Source organism: Miniopterus schreibersii (genome assembly GCF_964146895.1).
Source record: "Miniopterus schreibersii genome assembly, chromosome: 6".
In the NCBI taxonomy this organism is placed as follows: domain Eukaryota; kingdom Metazoa; phylum Chordata; class Mammalia; order Chiroptera; family Miniopteridae; genus Miniopterus; species Miniopterus schreibersii.
In genome coordinates, this window is record NC_138107.1 from 84,058,211 (window position 1) to 84,084,602 (window position 26,392).

General features: G+C 41.6%; 1 protein-coding gene across 1 annotated transcript in view; it reads left to right on the forward strand.

The window, feature by feature from the left end:
* Nucleotides 1-11,188: 11,188 nt before the first annotated feature.
* SCAF8 (SR-related CTD associated factor 8) overlaps nucleotides 11,189-26,392 on the forward strand; it is a 103,514-nt gene continuing 88,310 nt past the window's right edge. The window contains 4 exon segments of the mRNA XM_081139622.1: nucleotides 11,189-11,301; nucleotides 11,304-11,582; nucleotides 11,585-11,687; nucleotides 11,690-11,742. Of these exon segments, the coding sequence (XP_080995748.1) occupies nucleotides 11,233-11,301; nucleotides 11,304-11,582; nucleotides 11,585-11,687; nucleotides 11,690-11,742 (504 nt within the window). The 5' untranslated portion in view covers nucleotides 11,189-11,232.

The window sequence follows — 26,392 nt, forward strand, 5'->3', positions numbered from 1 at the left end:
TTTCTACTCTCTCTGAAGAGCAATGGAAAAAAATATCCTCAGGTGAGGAGTGAAAAAAAAAGTTTATTCTTGTATTATGATTTACTAATTATTGTATTATTTGTTCGTATGAAAACTTGGGACTTGAATGTTTAAATTCAGTTGCTCTTTAGTATTCAAGGTATGGCAGAACAATTACATGACCAAGATGTGGCAGACGGTGACGTCTGGCTGACTCATTTTCATTCCCAGCACGCTTTCTCCCTTGCTGCCTGACCAACAGGGGCTGGTAAATCCCAGTGCTTGTTTATAAGCTTTGTACAGCTAGGAGGGGCTGTTACCCACAGGTCTGGTCAGTGAGATGTGCACAAAAGTCGGCTGAGAGTGTTTCTGGGGAATTTTTCTCCAAATTTCATGTGTGCTGCAAAAGAATTTTTGTTTTTTGGTTGGTTGGTTGGTTATGTAGCCATTTGTGTGAGTTTATTAATAATGTTACTTACAACATCTGTATTTTTACTTATTTTTAGTATGCATAGAAGAGAAGTTTTATATCTGTCTCTTCCAAGTTCCTTTGTAGTTGTCCTAACGTTTACTCTCTGAAAAATTTTAGGATTTTTATATTTACTTATATTCTTATGTTCTGAAGTTGAGTGTGACTGTATCTAGGTGTGGGTCTTTCTAAAATTCTTCCTATTCAGCCTCAGGGAGTCCTTTTAATCTGAAGACTTGAATTTAATTCTAGAAGTTTTCTTCTATTCTTTCTTTGACAATGCTTTCTCCATTTTGTTGAGACTTCAATTAGTGGCATATGTTGGTTCTCCTGGGTTGTCTTTCTCTCCTATTTTCTGCTTTATAATTTTAGATTCTCTTTTCCGCCCCTTCTATATCAATGGCCTTCCTACTCACAGTTTGTTTGTGGCCCAGCAGCCCTGGCCTCACCTGGGAGCTCGTTAGGAATGTAGAACTTCGGGCCTTACCTCAAAACAACTGAATTAGAATTTTCATTAATAAGATCCCCAGGTGATTCTTGTGCACATTAAAGTTTGAAAGGTATTGTGGGAATTTTTTTCCAACTTTATCTCTCAGTTCTATTGAAATATTTTTGTTGTGGCATTTATATGACTAGTTTATAGTAGCCCTTTCTTATACTGTTTCATTTTTGAAGTTTTATAATGTATAAAATATTTTCTTTTTTTAAAAAAAAAAGATTGATTTTAGGGAGAGAGTGGAAGGGAGAGAAAGAGAGAGAAACATCACTATTGTTCCACTTATTTATGCATTCATTGGTTGACTCCTGTATGTGCTTGACCAGGAATCAAAGCCCTAACCTTGGTATATCAGGATGACTCTAACCAACTGAGCTGCCTGGCCGGGACCTACAATATTTTCTTAAAACTAATTTTATTTTAAACCCTCTTCTGTTTCTTAAATTATCTGTTGACTCTGGGATTTTTTCTTTGCATGTGTATCTTAGTTTAGCTCTTTCATGTTGCTCGTCCCCCCACCCCCACCACCAATACATATATTAATCCTTAATAGTTCCTTTCTATTTAAGAATAAAGAAGTGATAAATTTTTTCATGTAGTTGAAATGAATTTTTCCTGCTCCTGCCTGATAACCTCTTTTCCTAAATGGGGAGTTGTTACATGTTATACGGACATGTTAATGGTGATGCTGAATTTCATCATTAGCAGCCATGGATTCAAGCCCAGTACTCACCTTGGAAAACTTAGGCCTTCAAACTGTTAAATTCTCTTAGGAATCAGGCTTTCTTCTCATTTGTGGTGCAGCCTCGGGTGAGGTAAGAAAGTTGGGAGTGGCCCTGGCCCGTCTGGCTCAGTTGTTCTGTGGACCGAAGGGTCCCGGGTTTGATTCCCAGTCAAGGGCACTCACCTGGGTTGCAGGTTCCCTGCCCGTCGGGGTGCATGCAGGAGGCAGGCAATCAATGTGTCCCTCTCACATTGGTGTTTCTCTCTCTCTCTAGAAGTTGATGGAGAAAATGTCCTCAGTTGAGGAGTAAAAAAAAAAGAAACTTGGGAATGGACTAACCCAACTCCTCTATTTCTCAGCCTGTTTTCACTCCCACGCTCTGATTTTAGATTCCAGATGGTCTCCCAACTGCACTGCTACCCTATTGAACTGCAGTTTGAGTTCCATCTTATCCGTCAACACACATCTGTCCCACTTTGTCTTCCAGAATTTGAAATATCTTATCGGCTGATAAATCCCCTTGTTACCCACCCTGTTTATGTTGCCTTTTCTTTTTATAGGGGAGTCACAGAAGGGAAGTGAGGCAAGTTCACGTGCTCTGCTTGGTTCGTTCTCTGGAGCCAGAGGCGTCTAAAGCATGTTTGTGGTGCCGTATCAAAAGCATGAAAAAGTGCGGGCCTTAACCGTAGCCTTAGAGCTAAGATTCCCACCATGGAGTTGTACTTACAGAGGATTTATGATGGGAATACTATAGCATTTGGACGGAATGCAACTGCGTGGCAGGATGCTTTTGTAGACGAGACGACGTAATGTGGCTGGATTTGTATTCAACAGAGTCAACAGAAAAGACTGAAACTGCTCTTTGGTGTCAAGTCGGGAAAGGGCTTTAAAGCTGAAGAGTAGTCTCCTTAATAACCAGAATTTTTTATAGCTATTGACATCATGACATTGAGAGTGTGCTGATTAAAAAGTCTTCCAATGAGGTAAACATAGAAAATGAATAGACTGGACAGAATCAGGACTAAAAATAAATAAATAAAAGGTAGTAGATTGGAATGATGGGCCTAATCTAAGAGAACAAAGTTTAATGTAGACAAGAGTAATGCTTGGTCCAAGAAAGCAAGCACACGGGAGGATAGCCTAAGAGCAACAGATGTGATGTGACATCGGAGCTAAAAATAGCCAATGGAATTTTAAGTTATCCAAACAGAAGTACAGTAGAGGCCTTAATAGGTCTGGTGCTCCCTGAGCTGGGCGGCCCTTACTTGTCGCATAGTGTTCAGCGTGGAGAGCGCAGATCTGAAGACCATGGTTTGGCTGGTGAGGTGATCCTATGACGACCGACTAGAAGTATAGTTGTTTGTGTCAAGTAGAAAACATGGTAGGTTTTTTTAAAAGATTTTTTTGAAAGATTACACAGCGCAAGAGGAGTCAGACCTACGCAGTGTGGCTCCGGGATACAGGCCCGAGCACATGCTGGCTCAGTGTGAGATGCAGCTTACTAGCAAACAGAGCTGAAACAAATCGGGTAATAAACTGGACTTCCCATCACTGGTATCGCAAAAGCCGAAACCGAATGACCACCTGCCAGATTTCACATGGGGCTAAGCACTGGCGTATGCTTACATTCTTTCAACTCTGAACGTTTATCAAATATGGGTGAGGGAGGACATGTAGGTTCGATGCTTCATTAAGTTAGAAATGAAAAAAGTCAGCTTAGCTATTTCTGGGCAATTTATCAGTGCTCTACAAGCCATGGCCTTGTTTTCAGCACAACCTGGATATGTCCTATAGCCTTATATATTTATATCTATTCTATAGCTATATATCAAATGTACAGGTGTATAGCTATGGAATAGATATACTTTGTATCTTTAAATGCTCTTCTTGTTTGTAGCTTAACTGTTACTTTGTTGATAGCATGTGATTTGTTTCTACTAATATAAATAATGCATCAATGAGCAAATTTAAAGATAATACTTTTAGTAGAAGATTCCATTCTATCCTCAACAAATGTGTGTGTGTATATATATATATAAAATATCATATATACATGTATGTATAGTACACACAGGCACTAGGAAACACAGGTATCAACATGGATGAATCATAATAATGAAAAATTGAAAAATACATGATTCCACTTACATGAAGTTCAAAACATTGCAAAAGCAACAGTAAATTATATAGGCACACATACATATATAACAAATCTGTAGGAAAAAAGCAAGAGACTAATAAATATTGCCTTAGTGGGGTGGTTGCTTGGTGGCTCCAGGGGACGTGTTTGGGATGCAGAGCGACGGGTCTGTGATGCGCCTGAACGGGAAGCGGGAGGCAGAGGAGACCAGCAGCAGGCCCGGGGCTGCTATCCTTAGAGAGGCCTCCAAGCTCAGCCCTTGGCTGGTGTCTGCGAGCTTGGGTTGCATCCTGGGAGGGTTCCACCGCTGCCTGATAAGACTGGCTCGCTGGGCCTAAACTGTCTGGACAGCGTGGTTTGTGCCAAACACCTGCTTTCCTTCCGGAAGCCTTGACTTTCCGCTCGCGCCAGGCAAAGGGAGCCCGTGTCCAGGCCCGCGAAACCCTGGGCGCCGCGCCCGAGGGAGCTTCCGAGAGGCAACATTTCCTAGTGCGGGTGCTGTCACAGCCCCCTGCGGGGAGAATTAGCACGGCCCCTGGGCTCCCGAGGGAGGGAACTCTTGGGAGCCTGCCCCTGGCTTCCTTGTGCCTTTTCCCTTTGCCGGTTCTGCTTTGTGTCATTTCTGTAATAAATCATACTGTGAATGTGACTATTTTCTGAGTTGGTGAGTCCTCCAGTTCTTATGAATCCCTATCAGAGTGAACTGCACAGGTACTCATTTTAAAATATTTATATCATTCATATATCATAAATATTGTGTATATTTATCAGTTAACTAAAAAGAACACAAAAGGAAAAATGAATATGAGTCATCCAAATAAAAACAAGATGCTGCTGATGTAGAAAGCATTCCAGTAACATGACATAGCACAGCAATGTCTAGAATCAAACCACAGAACACTGCACTCAAGCAACTGAAATTATGCACAGGGGGGTCGGAGGGAACGGTGAAACAGAAGAGGCGCTCAGAAGCGGCCGTGGCTGTGACCTCATGACGTGGTCTTCTCCGTTGCCCCAGCCCCCTCCAGGTAGGCTCCTCCTCGCTGTTGTCTATGGGGTGCTGTCAGGGTTGAGAACTTCCCCCTGCCCAGTGAATCCTCCTTTTTTTCTGTTGCCATTATTGAAGAGACTAAGAAGTACCTTGGCACCTTTGTTGAAAATGAATAAACAATATATGTGTGGGGATATCTATCATCTATCGTCTATCTATCTACCATCCACCTATATTCCCGGATTTTCTAGTCTCTTCTATTGACATATAAATTTATTTACACTCCAAAATTGCATTGCCTTGAAGCTGTAGCTTTACAATACTTTTAAAAATAAGGTAGTATATGTAAGTCCTTCCAATTTTGTTCAAAATTGTTTTAGGTATTCTAAATCCCTTTAATCTTCATATAAAATTTGGAATGGGCCTGTTTATTTTCTAAGGGGAAAGAAACCCTGCATATAAAAAAATTTTCATTGAATATACATATATGCACAACTCAAGGAGACGGACAATGGTGGGGAGAGAGGGACTGGGGAGTGGGGGTGGGATGGGGTGGAGTGGGTCATTGGGGGAAAAAAGGACATCTGTAATATTTTAAATAAAAATAAAATTTAAAAAAAGAAAAAAGAAAAAGAAAAAAATTTTTCATTGAGCCTTTCAGTCACTTTGAGAATTGACATCTTAACCATATTGTCTTCCCTTCATCAATGTGTTTATCACTCTTGGTTGGATTATAATTCAATACAAACAAAAACAAATACCATATCATCTCTCTTCTATTTGGAATAAAAAACAAACAAGCAAACACAAAACAAACTCACAGATACAGAGAACGGGCTGCTGGTTGCCAGCGGTAAGGGTTGGGGATTGGGAGAAATGGGTGAGGGAGGTCAAAGGGTCAAAAGAGAAAAGTAACACAAATAAAACAGGGCTTTTTGAACCCTGGGAAACATATGAGCACTAATATAGGCAACATTATAACTATTTATAATGTTACAAATAGTGCACAAGGAGTAATTCACTGCAGTATCCACTTGGTTCATTACTTAGGGTTCTTGCTAAGGTGGTTTACCTTCTTTGTGACTCATTTTCATAATCTGTAAAGGGGTGATAAGACATTTAATTTTCTTGGCTGTTTGCTGTATGCTAGAAACACTGTTTGTTGTTATTGTTGTTTTACATGTTAACAGGTACGAATTGGTACCATACTTATGGAAAATAATTGCTATATTTCTTTCGTTTTCTTTCTTTTTTTGATGAAAGACTTTAATTCTTCAAGAATCTGAAAACAGACCACTTAGTAGAGACAAAGTAAGGAGAGGATTGGGGTTGAAAGAAAGGAAGACAGAATCAACACAGGGAGGGAAGGGTAAGGAATTCTGTGGAACGTCCAAATTCTCTCCATTAAGAAAGGAGCAGACTGAGATCCATACAGGGAGTTGGCAGGAGCTGTGTTTGTTTTCTCTCCCCCGTGATAGGTTTCTGCTGAGGGGTTGCTGCTAGGTCCCACTTGCTCCCGTCCCTTTGGCCTGAGTTTATTTTCTAAATCAAATCAAATCTAGCTTGATCCCCACTTGTCAGGGTTTGAGGGGGGAAAAAAAGTGCTCTTAGTATCTCAATAATTTTTTTTCATGCCTGTCTCCTAGAACAAAATAAATACCTAACAGTTCTATTATTACGTGGTTCCATCCAAATAACTTAATAAGTACTTGTGTCCTAACAACTTAGTATCAGTTGGAAAAAAAAAAAACATAATAACTTGAAGGGAAACATTTTTTTCACTCTCAAATGGCATAATTACTTACCACCCAATGTGTGTGCCTTTGGGGCATTGCACAACTTCCCAGCTCTTGCAATCAGATTGGGCGAGTCCACCCTTATTCCCTGTTCCACCCTGATTTTCACAGTTACTTCCTTTTTATCCCAGCAACTTCACAAACCCAGCCTCACAAAGGCACAACCTGATAGAAAGGAATGCAGTACTGTCTAATGCTGAAACTGAATTCTCTTGAGCTCGTAGGCCCTCTGGTGTGCCAAGCATCGACGTCTCCTGTGTCCACCCTCCGACACCCTGCTGAGCTTGTTGCTGTGTCCAGGGCACCTTGGTGCATCGTCTAGGACTCACGGCCATAATCCCTCGTCCTCTCTAATTCTTATTTTACATTTCTGCTCTCTGTACAGTAAACCTCTTGGAAAAAGTTGTTTATAAATCCCTCCCCATCCCATTGCCCCTGCCCCTACGCTGAAGCTGTTCTCACCACAGTCACCAATGAAACCTATTTACTAAATCTAATGGAAACACCTAAGACTTCCAACTACCTAATTTTAGGGCAACAGTTGATACTTTTTTTTTTTTTTTAAATAAATCTTTATTGATTTCAGAGAGAGGAAGGGAGAGGGAGAGAGAGAGATATATAGAAACATCAATGATGAGAGTCATTGATCGGCTGCTTAGGCCGCAACCAGGGCATGTGCCCTGACCGGGAATTGAACCCCGATCGCCTGGATCCTAGGTCGATGCTCAACCACTGAGCCACGCCCAGCCGGGCAACAGTTGATCCTTTTGACTGCCATCTCCTTAGCATGCTTTTCTTGTAAAAACTTCACACTTGGCCCTTCTCTCATTGCTGTTGCTACTTTTCCTTTTAAAGTCACTGTTGCCATGACTTATTCACCGTTGCACGTCCACTAGAATGGTGGAAATACAAAAGTAAGAAGGCAGGAAACACTGGGCAGTCTGTAGGAGCCGAAAGAAAATCCTAGGGAAGCCATAGAGACATAATGCATGCATCTGGGGGGAATGGCCTGAGTCACTGATGGACATAAAAGGCTAACTCAGACACTAAGCAATGAGTAAGGCCAGTGCGGTGGGGAGGACCTAATGTCCAGTGAGCACCGTGTCTCTTAAGGCAGAAATAACATTAGTCTTCTCCTCCACGGGCTTGCCTCTAAAACTCTTTCAGGTGCCAAGCTATTTGAATGGCAAGAAAATTCTACAGGTTCTCCCACTTATTACTACACTGCAGGACTCAGGTTAGCTCTAGGAAATGGAAGTCCCTCCGACAGTCTCTTCCCTGGGCCTTCAAGTCTCCCTGGGCCCAGCCCGAAAGAGAAAACCCACTTTCTCCTTCTGCCAAAGCTCAGTCCCAACTCCAGGTCAGTTTATTAGCTTTGTCAACAGTGAAGAACATTTCACGTGACCACGCTGAGCAGCAAAACATGCTTCATTCGCGGAATGAAACTGCGAACTTACTTTTTAAACAAAAAGTGTTTCCCTGCTGTGTCTCCCTCTCCAATGAAGAGCAATTCACTATCTAAAAGGGATCCAAATCTCTTCCCCCCCAAATGAAAATGGTTGGCAGCTTTCCCCACTACTTTTAGCTTGCAAGCTTTAACAAATATTGGGGGCCCGGTCTCAGAGTGTTATATATGTACCACCTGTGTTAGTTTGCTAGGGCTGTCATAACAGAGCGCTCCAGGCCGGCAGCTTCCACAACAGGAATGCATGTCCTCAGGTTCGGGAGGCGAGGTCCAGTTCCTCGGGGCTCTCTCCTTGGCCTGTAGATGGCTGCCTTTCCCTTGTATCTTCATATGGGTCCTTCTTTTGTGTGTGTGTGTGTCCTAATCTCCTCTTCTTATAGGGACACCAGTCATATTGGATTAGATCCCATCCTAATGAATTCATTTTTTTGAATTGTCTCTAAGTTTAAAGACTTTATCTCCAGATGAGAGCCCAGCATTCCTGACTTTGGGTTCCAGGAGAAAAACCTAATGGTGAATTCTTTTATGCTTCCACTAGCTCAAATGGGTTTGCTGTGCTGGAACTAGGGGTCCTAATTAATATATACATACATATACAATAGATACAGGTAGTGACATGTTCACATTGTGGAGGTGCGTACTTGCGCATGAACTCTTCATGTTACCGGTGCTCTGGCCTCCGGCCTCTGAGCCCCTCTAACCTTTGTCTACTTCTCACCTTGCTTCATTTCTCACCTTGCCAGCACAGAGGCCGTCCTCTGCTTTTCCTCTTTGCCTTTCCCTGATCAAAGTATGCCCTCTGCTATCTTTCTTGGTGTGGAAGCTTTATTAAATCAAGTTGAGTAACATGTTAATACCTGATTTTATTCTTTAGCTTGAATTGCATGTGAATCTCCGAGGCCTGAGTAATTCCATCAACACTCATTAATGAATGACTGAATAATCTCTCATCCGCCAGAGCGGTGAATGCGGAGAACCTGGTATGGGTAGAACTGGGGTGGGGTGGACTTGTGTAAGCCCCAGCACACTGCCTTAGGTGGAGGGATCAGGGCAGACCTCTCACAGGAGGGCGACAGGATGAGTCAGCCATGAAAAGAACTGTCAACAGCACCCGCCGAGGGAAGAGGCACGGGCTGGCATCCTCCCGGCAGGGAAACAGTGCTGTCCAGGAACCTAGGAGGTCATGAGGCCGGGATGAACACGGTCATTCGGCCGGGGAAGGCAGTGTGAGCTGAGGTGACTGGGCCGTGGTCAGAGGTTATGATCATATCTGAAGTGCAAAGCGAAAGTTTGACAGAGATTTAAGCAAGGGAGTAACCTGATCTGATTTGTATCTAAAACAAACCTCAAAACACTCTGGCTACAAGTCTGGAGAATGAACTAGTCACAAACCACTTACTGACAAGATGAGATAGGTTCTGAGAAACGCATTAGGATATTTTGTGGTTGTGGGAACATCGTGGAGGTACTTACACAAACCTGGACGCTTTAGCCTACTACACGTCTAGGCTCCATGAGGCTAAATCAAGCACAAGTGAAATGATTCATTCAACATGTGGTAAACAGGAGACGTATGAAGCTGCTGCTGGCAGAACAGGGCACACTATTTTACAGCAATTTTTCTTTTTATAAGTAGAAAGAGCACACCCTAAAATAATGATAGAAAAATATAGCCTAGTAAATACACAAGCCAGTAACATGGTCTTTTATTACCAAGTATTACTTACTGTACATAATTGTATGCGCTCTAGTTTTATATGACGGGCTGGGTGGTGGGTTTGTTTACACCGGCATCACCATACACACATGGGTGACTCACTGTGCTACAAGGTTAAATTGGGCTATGATGTCACCAGGCGATGGGGATTTTTCAGCTCCACTACAATCTTATGGGGCTGCTGCGTTACAAGCTCTCCTTCCTTGACCAGTCGTTGTGTGGGTCTTGACTCTATAGGCAGACAAGCAGGGGACCCGTTAGGAAGCTGCTGCGATTCTCGGCAAAATATCCTAAGGGCTTGGCCTGTGAGGATTGGGGGCAGATGGAGATGGAGACCTCGGTGACAGCCTTTGAGATGTGAAGGCAGAATTACAAGCTCTTACTGATGAAGTTACCCCTTAAGTAGCCAGTCGCTGTTATTAAAGCTGTCAATGATGTAGGCTCGACCCTAAAATGTGAAGAGGCCCGTGTTTCTTAGTTTCATGGGGCCCAGGGATCCAGCTCTTACCAAAGGAACTGGATTGCAAGAATCCTGCAAGGACACAGCCAGCCTCACCCGCCTTGGGGTGAACCCAGCACTCCTGAGTGCTGAGGCGCCCTCTCAGCAAGAGGGCAGTGGGGTTTGGGTTCAATGATGCACCCCTAACTTTTCACTGTAAATAAATGCTCACTGTTAACTTGGCATTCGTTATTTTACGTCGCACAAAGTGAGGGGCGCATTGTGCTAGCAGCTTTTCCCGTGGCATCTGCGACTATTGCATTCGCCCTCCTACTCCAAACACCCTAGGGCAACACGCCTTTAGAGTAACTCACCTCCCGCAAAAGATGGGCTTCCTTTCCCCTGTGCAAACCTCGTGCGCCCGAGGGCGCGCTTCCCCGTGCGCACCCCGCACCGCCCCCTCGATCCGAGGCTTTTGTTCCCAACCTTTCCTCCCCGCGCTATGAAAACGCTGGGGCGCCTCGTTACCAAACAAACGAACGGCTCGGAGCTTCGCCTTCGTCGGCTAACCTTGAGGCCACCGTCCGCCCAAGTTCTGAAGTCAGCTAAACCCAGCCTCCCGTGGGAAGGGGCCAACCCACGTGGAAACAACAAAAACGTGACAGTGTTGTTTCCTAAACTTGCAGCTTTGCGGGGACGTTTGGCATATTTCGAGCAATGCTTTTTGCACCGCCTTTTGCACGGCCCCAGGGCGGGCGGAGGCGCGGCTCGGGGTGGCCGCGCTCGCGCCCGCGTCCGCCGGGCGCCGGAGGGAGCCCAGCGCGGGCGCTCCCAGGGCCGGAGCTGCCGGGCCTCCGGGCGGCGACGCTCTGGCCGGGACTCCTCGATGGTTTCCGCGCGGCCGCCGGAGCCGCGCGGCCCAGTCGCCAGGGGGCGCGCTGGCGGGCGCCGCGGCTCTCGGAGCTACGCTGCCGGACTCGTTTCCGCCATATTGGATGCCGCAGCCGCTGCTGCCAGCGCTTCCTCCTCCGTCTTCGCCGTGCGCGCCTGGTTCCCGCGGCCCGAGCGGCGGGGAGGTGAAACAGGAGCCCGTCGGAGGAAGAGGAGGAAGGGGGTGGAGAGCGGAGGGGACGGGGCTCCCGGGGGGAAGACCGAGACGGAGCGGGGCGGAGAAGAGAAGGTGCCGCGGCCCAGCCCCTCCCCCGCCCGCCCGCCGCGACCCGCCCAGGCAGCGCCTGTGTCCCCAGAACGGCGCTCCGCCCGCCCCAGCGGCCATGCCCGCGCCGCGCTGCCCCTGAGGGAGCCCGCCCCCGCCAGCGCTTGCCCTTCTCCTGCGGCGCCGGGGTCGCGGCGGCCCGCTCTCCCGCCGGCGCCCCTGCTCGCGGCGGCGCCGCCGCCTCCGTCTCGCTCTCCCCACCCAGTGCAGTGGCCGCCGCCTCTTCCGCCGCCGGGCTCCGGGCCTCCGCGCCGACAACATGGAGGCCGTGAAAACCTTCAATAGCGAGGTTGGTATTGCAGTCTAGCCTCCGCTTCTTGCCCGCGCGCTCCCCCGCCCGGGGCGAGGCCGGGGTGGGCCCGGGCCTGCGAGGCTTTTCGGGAAGGGGCGAGCGGCGGCCTAGCTGGGGCCCCGTGGGGGGAGGGGTATTTCTCCACCCCGGCGCCCCTCCCCCGGGCCCGGGGGGAGGGCTGGGGGAGGGCCGTCCCCGGGCGGAGGGAGGTGCCGGCGTCTCCGGCGCCCCGTGAGTGGCTGCGGGTGTGGAGGCGAGGCCCCCGGCGGGCCCTCCCCCGAGCCTCCGGGCTCGTCTCTCGGGGTCAGTTCCTCTGAGGCCTGGCCCTCCCACCCCTCTCCTGGGCCCGTAGGGTTTTGAACTGGACACTGGACATCACTGTCCAGACCTCCCCGGGGCCCGTAATGAGGCGGCCTCCGAGTGGGGGCATTGCAGGGAGAGCGCTTGCAGGGCTGCTGGTCTCTGATCACAGCGCACGTCGCGTGTGCAGTCGAGATATTGTTGGCTGGGTCACCTGCCAGCTAGGAACTTAGGCTAAGAGGTGGTTGGTCGGGAGGCGAGGTAATTCTGTGATTTCTTCTGTTCTTACCCCCGCCCGCCACCGCCCCCCCCCCCCCCCCCCCGTCATCTCGACATAAAGACGAATGGTAGGAAGAGGTGTGTGCGTGGAGACAGGGAAGGTGCCCGAGAGGATTTCCCATCGGCTCATTCACATGTCAGGGCTAACACTAGATTTTTACAAAGCAGGCGCCCAGTTTTCACTGTTTAGTTGATTTGCGAGCCAGCTTTTGATATCGTGTATTTTAAAAAGGGATAAAACTCCGACTCAAATAGACGTTAATGCAAACATTCAGTAAACGTAACAAGTGAGTGCCTACACAACCAGAATTATCCTTAACCTGTATGCCTTACAAAATAACATTTTAATGTGATGTTAACTAAATTTGCATGAATTTTATGAACTTTTGATGTGAAAGTGCTAATAATAATCTCTTCAATAGTATGATTACAAAGTCTTATTTACCTCCTAAAATACTAGACCCGCCACGACAATACCAAGAGGACAATGCTTTAAAAAGCTAATTTACAATTTTGTTTCTTTCCTTTTATTCATGTTTTTTTTTTCACACCCCCCCCCCCGTTGGCATTTGGGAAGCTTAGCAAGGAGGCTAAAAGTTAAATAACTCTTGTGAATTGGACTCTCCATGTGAGTAGATAGCAGTGAAAGAGTAAATGAAAACAAGCATTTTTTTTTTTTTTTTTGTAAAGGATTTTTTTTTCTTTTTAAAAAAATCATTCCTTGATAAATAACTAGAGCAATAGACTTGAGAATCTTTTTCATTTTATTTATGGATTTATAGCTGATAATTTGGGGCAAATTATAAAATTTGGTTCCACCCCCACAGCACTCTATAGTGCTTAAAACCTAGAATAGTAAATATCTAATGATACTATGTTCTAATTTGTTAATAGTTTCACATCTGTGCAGAAAACCTCCCCGCCCCCAGCTCTATATAGTCTTTTTGATTTGCTACATAGAGTGCTACAGCACTAATACAATGTTAAGCTTTTTTATTTAAAAAAAATCCATTATCCCACTGCAATTATTTGATTTAACCAACTCCACTCCTTTTTGATGGGTGTCTCTCTTGTTTGTCTAGGGGGTTCTTAACAGGTATACTCTGAAAAACGGGACCCCTTATTTAGTAGATAGAAACAAGCACGCTGTGGTTGGTCACAGTAGAACACAGTGGAGTACAAATGTTACAGTTTTGTCATTTTAATATTGACATTAAGTATCAGGGGCCTAACACTGACATGGCTTTCACCTCTTCTAATCTTTACCGGAACAAGTAAGTAGTATTCCTATTTTAGTGTATGTAGCACTCACCCCTCTCCCCCTGTGGGTTTCAGATAATTTTTAAAAATCTTTTAACTCCCTTATTTCCTAATATGCTCAGATTTCACCATGTTTGAAAGTGGGGTTAGCTTAAAAGTAGTAGCAATACAGTCACCAACAGGCTGAGGAAGGAAAATACATTTGAAGATTCACAAGAAGAATATGCTTAAAAAAACCTATTTTTGGTTTAAACAAAAAATACATAATCTTGATAGTTGTTTTTTTCTGATTTTGAATATAGTTTCTGTGAATGTGATGCTTGCTGATGTAGAATTTTGTTGCAAGTAAGCATATAGCGGAAATAGTTCAGTAATAAGTATTTTCCATTAAATCGTGTTGCAAAGTGCAAAAATAAAAAAATCTAAGTCATAGGATTAGGAGAAAAGGTTGGTTTAGGTTTACTTAGTGAATTTGGTTTTTAAAGGCATTTGTCCTTGGGCTGAGCCCTTCAGCGCCTTCTCTGCTACATTTAAAGGTATCTTTGAAGCACTGAATTGTGAAGGAATTCCATTTGCTTTATCAGGCACCAAAAACTAGCCCTAAACATAATTATTGCTTACCAGTGAGATATTTTGATACTTAAAATGTGTAAAATACAAAATGCTTAGCTTTTATGGCTTGCTACCTCTCAGGTTTTTCAAGGCTGCCCCCTTCCCCAATTGGTTTGAAAACAAGATCATGCCAGAAGTTTTAGTTAAGAATATAGATTTTATAGCCCTCGCTGGTGTGGCTCAGTTGGTTGGAGCCTCATCGGTGCATCAAAGGGTCATCACGTGTTTGATTCCAGGTCAGGGCACATATCCAGGTTTCCGGTTTGATCCCCAGTCCTGGCAGTTATGGGAGGCAGCTGATCGATGTTTTTCTCACTCCTTCCCCCTCCCCCTCTCCCTCCCTCTCCCTCCTTCTCCCCCTTTCTCTCCCCCTCTCCCTCTATCTCTCTTCCTCTCCCCTCCTCTCTCTCTCAAAAAACAAAAACAAAAACAAAGTCAATTAAAAAAAGAATATAGGTTTTTAATCTGCAAACAGCTGATGTTTCAGTCTGAAAATCCCTGATCTTATGCACAATATGTATGAGTCAGGATTGTCATGCCCTCCCCCCAATAATTTCTCAAAGGCTTCTGTAGCCTCCCCACCCGTGTCTTCAAAATTCCTGTCATAAGATCCTTCATGCGGTAAATTCCTCTTAATTATCATGAGTTAAATGAGATTTAGGCTTAGGAATTGATATTTAGGTGCCCACTGTGCTAGTTTTGTGGGAAAACTTTAATTTCTATGTGTCATTGTGATGAGATAGTTAATTCCATCACCACTAATGTCAATTTGGAAATGAAAGAAAATGTAAAACTTCCTGAGTCAGTGTTTGAGCAGTTAACTCTAGAATTGTTGTCATTACAAGATACTGTGATTGTTGCTGCTCTAAGATAGTGGCCCTTGCTTATTATGGTTTAGTCTTCTCACCTCAGCGGAAAGGGTCTCATTGGTCCTCTTACATCCGTGGACTGCTTTAGTACCACAGTTGATTACTTGATTGCAGCAGTTTTGTGAGAGCAATATATCTATACTCTGTCCTTAAGGATGCCTTTGTGTGGAGGTTCATTTGGCAGGGTTTGCTTTTGAAAAGAGGGAAAAGAGAATAGCAATGCATGACCCTTTGTTTAGAAAGTTATAACTTAGAGGGCGCATTTCCGTAACATAGGAACTCCTCTAATACATGGAACATAGACTATGTTAAGCATTGGTTATGCTTAGATAAGAAAGTGAGTGGTGGTGGTGGATTTTGCTTTTATGTATTGGATATTTTTAATATTTAAGGACTTTAAGAACACAGCCCCAATTCCATTATTATACTTCCAAAAATTAATAAATCTTTAGCATAATCAAATACCAGTCAGTGATCAATTTACTTTTAGGTTCTTTGTGTAGCTAGTTGTATTACTGTGGTGGTTTCCCCCCACGACATTCTCTTGCTGCTCTCAGTAGGCTGCATGGGGAGATCCGGGACCAGATATGTAGGCATGGATGTGTCAGGAAAGTTAGAGCAATTCAGTTTTTGGATTTGCCTTGGTTCATCAATTCTGAGAGGATTCTAGTACCGTCCATCATATTCAGGATACCTCAGTGCTTTGTGTTTTTGTCCTTAGGATCCTTTTGTTAGTCAGATAACTTACTGTTTAAACTGTTCCAGGATGCAGACTTTCCAGGGTCGTCATAACACCGTCTGTGCCATGCCTTTCACATCAAAAGTGAAGACCCATCTCCGTTTTACTCTATTTCCAATTTTGTATCAAGAATGTTCATTTGCTTAACTATAGGACTTTTTACACTCTTTCCGCCAATGTTTAGGCGCAGACATGGGTTGATAGAAAACAGTGGGAAAGGTAGAATAAGGAATAAAACGTGAAATTTTAAAATTTGTGTATTTTCCCTTTGTTTATGGTTCAGGAAAGGGAATTTATGTGAAGCAGCTATAAATCTTTCATCTTCATCTACTAGGGAATGTTTCTCCTTTTTCTTTCCTATTTTAACTTTCCAGTGGGAGTTTTGGATAATTGTATCAATCAGGCCATCTTTCTTGTTTCTTCCACCCTGTGAAAATTCCTTAAAGATGTAGCATACTAAGTGTTATAAAGGAAGGAAGCCTTCATTAATGGTTTAAATCAGGGTTGCTCTACCTCAGCACTGTTGATGTTTTGGGCTGGATACTTGTTGCCAGGAGCTGTCCTGTGCATTGTAGGGTTGTTAAGCAGCAGCCCTGGCTTCTACCCAATATTGTGACAATCAGAGATGTCTCCAGGCATTACCAGATGTCACTTGGAGGGCAAAATTGATCATGGTTGAGAATCACTGATTTAGCTCCCCTGTTAAACAGCCTTAAAGCACATTGTACTTTCCCTTCGAGTGATTACTACAGTTTTAAGTAATTAGTATTTGTCTTTCCCATCAGACTGTAAGTTCCATGAGGACAGTGACCATATATTATTGCTTCATATCCTTGGTACATAGCACAGTGCCTTAATACACAGTATACACTAAATACAGATTTCTTGAATGAATGGATGGATGACATACTAGGTAGATGAGTGACCCTGGACCAAGCGTAGTTAACACTTCTGGACATTTTGTTTTCTCCTCTGTAAAATAAATGACCAATTTGAGATTATATTTAGATTTCCTGTTGGAAGATTCTTAGACTATAAAATTAATATTTTGAAGGACTTAGTATATATAAACATTATTTTGAAGGTCATTTTATGGCACTGTAGGAGTATAGGAGATTAGATGGAAAATTTTAAATAAAAACTGATGTGTTTATAATTTCTTACTAAGGGGGAGAGTCATGAGGGGACTTGGCTTAGAATGAGTCATTATATTACTACTTGTACATGGAATTTCAGATATTTCTTTCTAGGGCCAGTTTTGCTGATATTGGACAACTTCTAACTCATAATGGTGTGAGAGAATGTAATCAACCTTGACCTTGAACACTGGCTGAGCTCCTAAGCTCTTAAATGAACTCATTTATTCTGGTTTTGTTTTCTCAACATCTTTCTCTACTCCTCTCTCTCAGGATTGTGCCTCTACTCCTGCTTGTACAGACTGCTTTTCCAGCAGCATGGACACAAGAAGCATAGTAAGATGATTATAACCCACGTAAGGCAGGCCCTTTGGAAAATATTAGGTTTAAATTGGTATTGAAATGGTGTCTTGATTATATGGGCAGTACTTGGGAAGCAGAATAAAGCTCATCACTTAGAATATATTAGTGACTTAAAGAGAACGTGCAGGGAATAAGTTGAATTTCTTCACACAAAAAATAGGTTAAGTGAAATAGAAGTTATTTGCTTAATAGTGAGCATAAATCATATATACTCTGGTTGCATTTACTTGCATTCTGCTCCACATAATTTTACTGCATGTTTTGTAAAAGAAATACAGTATTACCTATTTAATATGAGTAAATTGCAATTTGGTGGTTGGAAATAAAATACATCTTATATTTTGAGGAAGTTCTTCAAACTATAAGATGACAAATCATTTACAGATATGCTGTAGGAATGGAGAAACAAACCACAAATTTTTGATTTTTTAATTATAGAAGAGCAGATTTTGGTAGAGGTGCTGTTGTGAGAAGTAAATGCTGGTCAATGTTTCTTGTAGCCTGTGTTTCTTACCTAAGTTAATGCTATCTCAAGTGTGATTGCAAACATGATACATTTGCTCTAATTTTGATTTTATGCATTTATTTTGTCCTAATTCTTCTTTATGAGAGTTTCTGATAACACCGTATTTTAAACTCAGGGAAGGGTATGTAAATGTGTTACAGTATCTGCTGTAGGTCAAGAGATATCTTACAAACTTTGACATTATTTAGTCAGAATGGGTAATACTGATTATTCATGTTTTTAAAAGACAGTACAGCTACTCAGTTAATGTATGCCAAGTTTGTTTTTAAATAATCCTGCAACTTAATATAGGTTGACTTGAAAGACCTGGGATTTAATTTTTTTTGTTCATTTGTTCATTGATTTAACCAATGTTTAATGGATGCTTACCGTGTACCACACATTTTCCTGTCTGCTGGGATAGTGATAAAACAAATGAAAAGCTTACCCTATTGGAGCTTATGTTCTTATAATCCTTTGTGTGCAGTGACCTTGCTGCAGAGCTTGTGAGGCTGGGTAGGCATTACTGACTGGTTGGTTCTTTGCTAGGGATTGCTTTGTCTGGGACATCTCTCTTCAGGCTCAGGTCTGCCTGATCTGTTCTCAACATTTTCCCTACAGAGTCCACATTGCTCATCTATTCAAAATAGAGATCGAGAAAGCAGACTTATTTAAACAATATGATACTATGTTTTCAACAATGGTCTAACGTATTTAAAAATAGATTTGGTATTTTGGAATAACTCTTATAAAACATAGCCAATAAGGATGTTTTCTTTTATCAGTGAGATATTAATTAGTCTCCACATGCAAATGATTAAAAAAATGCTTTCTTAAGTGGTGACCAAACCTTCATGAATTTAGAAGAATAAATTGATATTTTGATTTTTAAAACAAACTTTCCCTTGATTTAAGTACACATGAAAGAGTTTGGCATGTGCACCTTCCCCCCTCCCCCCTCTCCCCTCTCCCCTCTCCCCTCTCCCCTCTCCCCTCTCCCCCTTCCCTGTTCTCTCTCATAAACACTTTCTGAATTTGACTTGATTCTTCAGGGCTCATTTGAGTAGCTCGTAAGTGAAGGATGGAACAGTTTGGATGATGTATTGTACTGTGCAGAACCTGGGAACTGTTATGAAAATCTTTTTGTACTGGGTCACAGTACAGTGGTACCTTGGTTTTCGAATGTACTCCATTCCGGAAGATGGTTCGAGCTCTGAAATGTTTGAAAACCAAGGGATCAACAGCCAACAGCTGGGCCTCAGGATCTTGTGCTCCAGCGGAAGCAGTGTGGCATGTTCGACTTCCAAGGCGTGTTCGAAAACTGAAGCATTTGCTTCTGAGTTTATGGCCTTTGTAAACTGAAATGTTCATCAACGGAGACGTTTGAAAACCGAGGTACCACTGTATCTAAAAGGTTGACCAGTACAGTACACCTGAAACAAATACAATGTTATATGTCACTTATGTCTTAATTTTTAAAAAAGGTTGACCAAATTGTAGTTAATAGCTTTCTTTAATTTAGAAATGTTTTGGCACTGTAAGGTTTTAGGGCAAAAAAGAACAGATACAGGTATTTGAATTTATTGAAATATTTGAAATTATATGGGTAAAAAGAATGTTGAATAAGTTAAAATTTTTGCAAACCAAAACATCTGATATAGCAAGTGTCTAGTTTCTGTAACAGCTGCTCGCTGTGATAAAAAATAACCTGGCTTACGTATTTTTGAAGTACTTTTTATTTATCAAACATTGTTAAAAGTGAGCCACTGTAACATATAGAGCTTTATAGTCTGCTCCTCTTTTCCCCAACCATCATTATACTTCAGTGAGTCTTTAGGGCAACCTTGTGAGAAAAGTAGGATAATTTGTTCCCCTTTTTACAAATGAAACTGAGGCCCACCATTGTGGTTTTACCCAGGAAATGCAGCTTTGTGAGTATTTGAGCTCAGACTAGAGGGGCCCACGTCTCAAACTCTGGTTGAGATGTTTTTCTTACCCTTCTGTGTAACTGAGAACCATCACTTGGTTTTCCACAATTCCTTTCTTTAAAAAAAATATATATTTCAGAGAGAGGAAGGGAGAGGGAGAGAGAGAGAAACATCATGATGAGAGAGTCATTGGTTGGCTGCCTCCGGCACGCCCCCAACTAGGGATCGAGCCCACAGCCCGGGCAGGCTCCCTCGCTGGGACTCAGCCGTGCCATTGCCTGGATCTAGGTCTACGCTCAGCTGCTGAGCCACGCCCGGCAGGGCCTCAGTTCCTTTTTACTGGCAGTGTCCAAATACAAGTTAACTTCATTGCTTCTCAGTTTTTAAACTTTATTTTTACAACTTCAGATTTACAGGAAAGTTGCAGCAATGATACACTAACTTTAATCCTTTTTATTAGCTTCAGCATGATAACCACTTACACTCTGGTCACAAAATTTTTCCCCTTAACATTCTTTAAATCAAATAACAATGCAAAAATTCAGAGGTTTAGATGGAGAAAAAAAATCTTAGATCTGTTTCTAATAGCACAGGTTCAGTTCATAGATGGAAGAAAGTATGTATTGAAAAGCTCTCGTTCTCTTGTGGGCCCTTCATTCATAAGAGTCAGTAGGCCTTTTCTGTAGAGGACCGGATAGTAAATATTTTAGGTTTTGTGGGCCATTTAAGGTCTTTTTTGCATATTTTTGTCAGTTTTTCACAATTTTTTTAAAACACGAAAACCATTTTTGGCTTGAGGGCCTCCAGAAATAGGGCGTGGGTCATACTTGGCTGGCCCCTGCTGCAAACTTTGAAACCTGAGAACTCGAGTTTATAGCACTCTACTTATAAATCAGAATTAAAATGGAGAAGGAAGTTATATTCTTTGTAGGCCTTATAAGGCTTATTTTAACATTAGAAACAAAACAAAAAGGCTGCATTGATTGGTTGCCTCCCGAATGTTCCCTCAATGCGCTGGGGATCGAACCTGCAACCCAGGTACGTGCCCTTGACTGGGAATCGAACCCAGGACCCTTTGGTGCACAGGCTGACACTAATCCCTGAGCAACATTGGCAGGGCCAAAAAGTTTTTTAATGCAGTAGCAATTAGTGATTGGGAAGAATGCTAGGAAGTATTTGCTGGTTGAGTTTGTCTATGCGTATTTGCCACCTGTCGTGCACTGTATCCTGTGGAGTGGCTGACAGTACTAATTAGATACCTGCCTGCTTCTCCGCAGACAGCGAGTACTCTAGTAGGGGTGGGGTTGGCCGTGGATTACCACAGAGTTAGGAGGTAGTGTGATGAGTGTTGTCATACAGAGAGTAGTGGTGTAGCCGTTGTACCTGCTGGGTGTATACTCTGTGTGCATCGTGTGAAGGAGGAGACGTGTGTAAGGCAAAGGAGGAAGGTCACTTTCAAGCAGATGCCAGCTTTGGGGAGGGGACAGGGTTGGGAGGAGTGACAGAATTAGGCAAGGACTTTCTGATGGGAGGGTCTTTGTGCACTATGTGTAAGACCTCATTTCTAATCAGAACTGAGTAGAGATTCTGTATGGTTTTAAATAAAAGCACAAGTTTTAAATTTGTGTTTTAGAAAGGTGATTAGTATCTTTGTAGAGCAGTATAGAGCAGTGGAGGGGTGAGGTTGGGGGGAGAAGGAAGGTTAGTGTAGAGATGAGGGGTCAGCAGGAATAGTAATGGGGAGGAGGGAGGAATGCAAGAGAAATGCAGTAGTAATAGCTGGACGTGAGGAAGAAGAGGGTGGCGCCGGGGCTTGGCTAGGTGACCGGGTAGATAAAGTGGTGTAGCACCAGTTACTGAGATGGGCAGGTCAGGAGCAGCAAAAAAAACTTGAGGAGAAAGAATTTGGTGGGTTGGGTTGGATGGGGGATAATTTTTTCCCCTAGAATAAAAGAAAGATCTTAAGTATGGAAGGGGAGTTAAACTTGCCCATATCTCAACCACCCAGAGACACTCTTTGTTGAGTACAGTAGTAGTTTTGTGCCTCTTGAAGATGTGGTATCTGCGGGACATTAAGGTGGGGCTACCCAGCTGGATATAGAGGTCAGGCACCTGGGAAAATAGGCGGGAGATGAAGATTTAGGAGAGGGCACAGTTGTCTAGGGAGGGAATGTAGAGGAAGAAGAGAGGGAAGCTTAGGGTAAAATCTTGTAGACTTTTGTGTCTTCCTCAGTTTTCCCCCCCAGAAATCTTTGGCCCCTTTTCCCTATCATTGTGTTTGTGAATACAAGGACATTTAAAAGTAACCCCACGAATATGCTTGCTTTAAATTCTGCTTATGCAACCAGATGTTCTTGTGTGTAATTAAAATTTAAGTAGTAAATTGAATGATCTATGAGTAAAAGTAAATATTTAAATTTTGTTTAATGAGATTTTAGTAGAATTTTTTAACATTAAGCCTGCTCATATCATTCAGCATTTTATTAGCTCCTCATAGTCACATAATGCTTTACCTTAAATCTGTCTACAGTAACCGTTTTATTGTGAACATGGAATTGTGAATTTAAAGGCTATGTTATTAGAAATAGAACCCATGTTTATTTGAGAAATTCCAGCTAATATGGTTTGTGAGGATTTGTCATGAAGAGGATTTATAAACTAATTATTCTTCCTTTTGTTCTTATTTGATCATTTCACAGTTAACTAGTGTTTCTAAAATTAAGAGGAGGTAAATTTCACATCTTTTCATTTTGATGTTTACAAAAGACATAGGAAAGAACTGAAATTAAATGAGGATTAATTGTTCGGATCCCAGGGAAAATTTAACAAAGTCATTTTTATATGTGTGTGTGTGTATGTATATATTTTGTTTTCTCATGGAGAATCATTTCTGTTCCCTTTTATTTTAGAATAGGGTAGCTAAATACCATTATAGTCATGTTATGCATTGTAGCTATAGACATAACTTGTTTGTGGTTCTGAGGCTGGGTTTCCTTGTTTATTTCCATGCTTAAACTTGCTTCCCAGAAGTTACAGATTTTAGACTTGAAAGACTTGTGATAGTATATCATTGAACAGACTCATTTTATGGATCAAGAATCAAGTTTCTGATAAAATGTGTAGAATCACAGCTTATCAGAGGCATGTATTTAGCGGTCAAATTAGAAGAAACTTCTGCTATGTGTCTCAGTTGAGTCTCATTTTCATTTTCTCCATATGGATTTTTTGGAATGAAATTTTGGTAGTTTTTGTGTGCTGGAGGTGGAGGAGGAGTGAGATTTGGTGATTTGTAGTGGATTATTATCATTTCATCCTGATACTGGCCAGGATAAGAAACTACATTACTGCCACTCTTGTTCATAAAATAGGTTGCCATAGGACAACGTGTATTCCTTGGCAGAGAGGTATTGTACAGTAACATCTACTTAGCCAGCAGTTTTCTAGCAACTCACTAAAAACAGCTTTTGAATACAAAGCTCATGTACCTTGATCTTTTTTGTAGGAACACAGTTACTTTATAAGCCTGTATCCTAAGCACATTTCTAATATTCACATTGTAATAATGGTGCCTACTTTATAACTACATCCTTTAGATTTTCAGATTACTGTTTTGAAGGCTACTGGTACAGGTATATTAAAGCATGACAAGGCTACAAAATTGATGTGGTTACTGTCAAAGTAAGATGTGATAGATTACAGTTGGCAAGAAAAAGGATAGTTTTATCTTTTAAATAATGGAATTAGACAAGATAAGCTCTAGGATCTCTTAAATGTTGACCCTAATGAACAGGTTTTCCAATTTTTCTTAGCTTTAGTTTCTTCATTTTAAAGATAGGGATAATGATGCCTTCCCTGACTACCACTCAGATTTAATTTAAATATTTAAAATACTGGCTGGTTTTAAAATATTTTTAAAAATTGGTTTGAATATATAAAATTATAAAATAATCTCATGAAGTATTTGGAAAGTTAAAGAATAGTAGTTCTAATATTCTTAGTTTTCAAAAATGTATTTTTTCTAAAATAGTTTTTTTAGAGAAAACTAATGAATGCGAAGGAAAGGTAGCTTTTAAAAAAAGGCTGCAACTGGGAACTTTTGGTGTCATTGTGAATATCTCTTGTTGCCCTGGAAAATATCTCCATATTATAGCATACTTTAATACTGGATAAAAGTTATGGAGATTATAAAGAGTATAAAGAGCTAGACTATGTTCAGCATATTTTCCAAGTTGGAGAAATAGTTGTACAAAACTTTTGAGCAGCAGAAAGTAACAAAATACAAACATCATGTATTTTGTACCAGTAATATTACTGGTTGACATTTATAAGGGTTTCATTGTTCTACTAAGTCCAGCAAGACTTTTTAAAAATCAATTTTAAACACTTATGAAGAGGATAATTTTGCTCCAAAATACACATTTAAAGTATCTGTTTCAAATACATGCATATACATATCTGTGTTATTTGTATATACATAGTTGCATATAGAAATGCTTGATGGCAGCCTTACCAGCCTTTTAACCCTGCTTGCTGCTTATGAGAGCAGTACGTGGGGAGGGTGCAGCGAATGAGAGCTTTTAATATTTAGAATTTTTCACAGTCAGCATTTATTACCGTACTACTTTTGTTATATTTCCCCCAAACCCGAAATACCATGTGTCTTAGCTTTTGGGAGAAGGATGGTGTTGGCCTCTTTTAATATTATTTGAATTAAATCCTTTAGAGAAAGTGAGTTTCCTTGTTAAAGGTTGGAAGACTGTGAAACTTGGTTGAGGATTGCTTAAAACTTATATTTAAGTGGAATTCATTTAGCTGTGACTTGATTAGTAGATATATTAAGCTTCATAATCTGATGTCTTTTGCTTATAGTTTTCTTGGTTATTAGTTAGGTTGATGCTATTAAATGGTCTATCATCTTAGTGGCTCAGTTGTGTCTGTTTATGTTTAGTCTGTTTATGTTTAGTGGGTTGCTAGCTAGTGGACTTTTCTTTATTTTTGGAAAATGTGTGCCTTGGTAGCCAGAAGAACTGGGCTTGAGACATGGATTTGTAGCTAATTACCAATTTGAATTAAGTCACTTAGCCTAAGTTTATATACCTATAAAATGAGAATAATATTAATCTTATTGGGCCATTCTGAAGGAAAAGTGATGTAGCATTTGTGAATAGTGCTTAATAATTGACGTAGTGCCATAGGGATGAAAAATAGTATTTATTATTGCTATGATGTGTCTCTTTTTAGCCTTTGTATGTGTTGCTCTTATTTCTGAAATGATTTTACCCTAAGGCCTAGTAGGCTCTTCTTGTTCTACTTGTATTCTCTCTGATATTTGGTCTTTAGTATTTTTTTCTATGTCTCTTAAACTAGTGTCTCTTCAGAAATGACTTGTACTTAGTTTTTTCTTTTCTGGGATTCAGTCTCATGTCTTCTAGGTATTTTGTATACATGTGCTCATGAAATAGGATTCCAATTGTCTTGTCTTTCTTCCGCAAACTTCTTTTAGACTTTCTTTTTATGTCAGTAGAAAATCATGTCCCCCAACACTCACACTTGAAAACTTGGAGTTTTCTTGGGTACCTCTCTATTGTCTATATCTTTTCAGTCACAAAATTCAATACATTATTTTTTAAAAATATGTTTTGCATCCTTCCTTTCCTTTTTATTCTCAATATTAAATAATAAAAATAGTTCTCATCACTCTCCCTTGGTTTAAATATGTTTATCACATACATTGTGTATATGCAGCACTGTTAAACTGGGAGGCTTACCATATGCAAAGCTCTGCACTGTGTACCCCCATCTGTGTGTCCTGTTTTGGGGACTCTGACAGCATTCTGTTGAGATTCTGTTGCTTTCCCACTCAGAAATAGCCACTTCTCCGATCCTTTTTGAGAATTACTGTTCTTAAAGAGATTTCCTGATGAGTATGTTACAGATTTACATAGTGTGGAAGTAGAATCACAGCTGTAACAGTAATGCTTTCTTTTTCCAGTCAGTCCATTTTACTTCCATTCTCTTTATTACGCCTTTTCCCTGTTGTTTCCAACTAGATGTACATTTCGTTTTTCTGAATATCTTCCCCCAGGAGCATTTTTAATTTTGGCACTAAATTATGACGTGTTCTTGTTTTCATGAGGCAAAATCTTAAAGTCCTCATGGATCCCCCACTGTTTAAATACCACTTCAGTATAGTATTCCTGTTAAATGCCCTGTGGGAATGTGTGGGGAGAAAAGCAAAGATGCTAACTGATAGTTAAAGTAAATTGTTTTCCCATACATCAGTTTTTTTAATATACACACTTCAAATCAGTGTCTCCATAAAATTACCTGTGGTGGCATTTTGGGCACCTTTGGGATCAGTAGTGAATTGTCAAAGCTGAGAATGGTAGTTCTCATAATGCTGAGACTACTCTCTCACAATAGTGGTATGTTTATGGCTGTCCCCTTCCACTTCAGGAGATTGTTAGATATTTGAGGTGTCATTTTTTGTTTTCTGAAGGGCTTAATTTGTGCATATGTACAATAGTTAGTCAAAGAATGTTAGTTTGTTACGTCACCGCTTAGCTTTGACCTATTAATCAGTTGAATTTGACTCTGTATTTTCCAATTTTTCATTTGTTTTTAGTTAATTTTGCCTTGATGATAAAACTTTATTT